Genomic DNA, 2,500 nt, shown 5'->3' with positions numbered 1-2,500 from the left:
CTTCCTCTCTCCATGCCCCTCCACTTTGTTTTTCTCTCTCTTTTTCTTCTCCTTCTCCTCTTCCCCCTCCTCTTGTCTCTCTTTCTCCTCTCTCCTTCCCCTCTTTCCCTTTCTCCTTTCTCGTTTTCTCTTTCCTTTCTCCTTCCCTCTTTCCTTTTCTCCCCGTCTGTATCCTTCCTCCTCTTCCTTCTTTCTGCTCATTTCTCTTTCCCACTCTATTCCTCTATATCCTTTCTCCTCTATTCCCCTTATCTCCCTCCTCCCATTTCTTCCTCCTTCATCTTCCTTTCCCTTTCTCCTCTATTCATATATCCATCTCTCTTCTTCCTCATTCTCTTTTCACTTTCCTTTCCTTTCCTACTATTCCCTACCTTTTCTTTGTTCTCTTTTCCTTTCTCCTCCTTCCTCTTTCCTCCTTCTTTCTCCTTCCTCTTTCCACCTTCGTTCTCTTTTCTCCTCCTTTCTCCTCCCTCCTCTTCCCTCTTTCCTCCTCCTTCCTTCTTTCCTCCTTCCTCAATCCTCCTTCCTCAATCCTCCTCCTTCCCTCTTCCCTCCCCCTTCCCTCAATCCTCCTCTTCCCTCTTCCCACCTCCTTCCCTCTTCCCACCCTCCTTCCTCAATCCTCCTCCTTCCCTCTTCCCACCTCCTTCCCTCTTCCCTCCTCTATCCCTCTTTCCACCTCCTTCCTCAATCCTCCTCCTTCCCTCTTTCCTCCTCCTTCCTCAATCCTCCTCTACCCCCACCCACCCACCCCCCCTAAGGAACTCACAAGCTTGCACGGACGCCGCCTCCTTCCTCCTCCTTCCTCAATCCTCCTCCTTCCCTCTTTCCTCCTCCTTCCCTCTTTCCTTCTCCTTCCCTCTTTCCTCCTCCTTCCCTCTTTCCTCCTCCTTCCCTCTTCCCACCTCCTTCCTCAATCCTCCTCCTTCCCTCTTCCCATCCCTTCCCTCTTCCCTCCTCTATCCCTCTTCCCACCTCCTTCCCCAATCCTCCTCTACCCCCCCATCCCACCCACCCACTCCCCCGTCAGGAACTCACAAGCTTGCACGGACGCCGCCTCCTTCCTCCGCCGCCCTCCGAGCTCCTCCAGATTGACGGTGTAGGTCGCGCCCAGCTTGAGGCCGTCGAGAACCACGCCCCTCGCCTGTATCGTCTGCTGCCGCTCCTCGCCGTCGCCGTCGGTCACTTTCATCACCACGTTGTCGTCCTCTGCGAACTCGGCGACCTTGGGAGAGGTGTGGAGGTTATATGTGAGGATTTTTGTAATCATTGATTGATTCATTTATTTATTTATCTATTTATTTATTTTGAGTGTGTGCGGGAGTGTGAGTGTGAGTGTGAGTGTGAGTGTGAGTGTGAGTGTGAGTGTGAGTGTGAGTGTGTGTGTGAGTGTGAGTGTGTGAATGAGAGAGAGTGAGAGTGAGAGTGAGAGTGAGAGTGAGAGTGAGAGTGAGAGTGAGAGTGAGAGTGAGAGTGAGAGTGAGTGTGAGTGTGAGTGTCATCTATCTACCTACCTATTAGCTAGAATCTACATTATTTTATCTATCGATTTATCAATCATCGTGTTCTGCAGACTTTATAATCAACTGTTTGTATGTCCAATTTCCTTTTTTTTCGTACTTATATTTTATCCCATCTAACTACTTTATCTTTAATCGTAGATCATTACAACCCTATTCAATCAAATCAAACAATTAAACCAATTAATTAAGATGGAGTGACCTTTGAGAAAGCAATATTGAGGATTCGCTTGTTTAGCTTACCTTCTGCGCCCACACGACCCGGAGGTGACCTGAGGGAAGGACCTGAACCATCACCGGTGTTTCAGGATCTGGAAAGAAGGAGATGAAGAAGTTGGTGAGGAAAAGAAGGAGAAGAAGAAGGTGGTGAGGAAAAGAAGGAGGAGAAGAAGGGAGTGGCTTTGTCACGTCACTCCTGTTGATGCTTCTATTTGAAATTCGTTTTAATTTTCCCTTCTCCGTTCTCTCTAGGATTTATATTTCACATCCACTCTTCCTCCCCTTTATCAAGACATGCCATCCACCCCTCTCGTCCTCTTGTCCTTTGCCATTTTATCACACCCATGGCATCAATTTATCAAATCTACCCATTGTTCCCCGTCCATCTTATCCAAAGGCCCCACTCACGAGTTCTGACGAAGGCGGCCGAGGAGGGACCCGTGTAGCCGATGCTGGTGAGACTTGCGCTGACGTTGACTTGGTATTCCGTGTAAGGGTCGAGGTTCTCTTGGGTGAACTCCGTCGCGTTGATGGTGACGTTCCCTAAGAAGCACCTACTGGGGCGAGGAAAGGGGTTGTGGAAGGAGGTCTTCTTTTATCTATCACTATTATTATCATGATCGTGATTATTATTATTATTATCCATATCATGATTATTATTATCATTATCATTATCATCTGTATCATCATCATTCGACTTGTGAGAATGTGGTACTTTAGTTTATACTGTTGGAAAATGTTTTAGAGGTAATTAAATTTCT

The 2,500-nt window shown here is 47.6% G+C and overlaps 1 protein-coding gene across 4 annotated transcripts in view; it reads right to left on the bottom strand.

Annotated features, from left to right (window-relative positions):
- Window positions 1-2,500, bottom strand: part of LOC125031408 — a 102,628-nt gene that overhangs the window by 16,077 nt on the left and 84,051 nt on the right. For all 4 annotated transcript variants that reach the window (XR_007115484.1, XR_007115486.1, XR_007115485.1 and 1 more), the window contains exons 15-17: window positions 2,148-2,293; window positions 1,764-1,831; window positions 1,039-1,225 (exon numbers count right to left, since the gene is read on the bottom strand). Coding sequence is in view for 1 of the 4 variants with exons in the window: in XM_047622123.1 (XP_047478079.1) it covers window positions 1,039-1,225; window positions 1,764-1,831; window positions 2,148-2,293 (401 nt within the window). In the remaining 3 variants the exon portion in view is untranslated. The remainder of the gene's footprint in view (window positions 1-1,038; window positions 1,226-1,763; window positions 1,832-2,147; window positions 2,294-2,500) is intronic.

The sequence above is a fragment of the Penaeus chinensis genome, chromosome 13, assembly GCF_019202785.1.
Source record: "Penaeus chinensis breed Huanghai No. 1 chromosome 13, ASM1920278v2, whole genome shotgun sequence".
NCBI lineage: Eukaryota > Metazoa > Arthropoda > Malacostraca > Decapoda > Penaeidae > Penaeus > Penaeus chinensis.
This window is presented reverse-complemented; position numbering and strand designations above follow the sequence as displayed.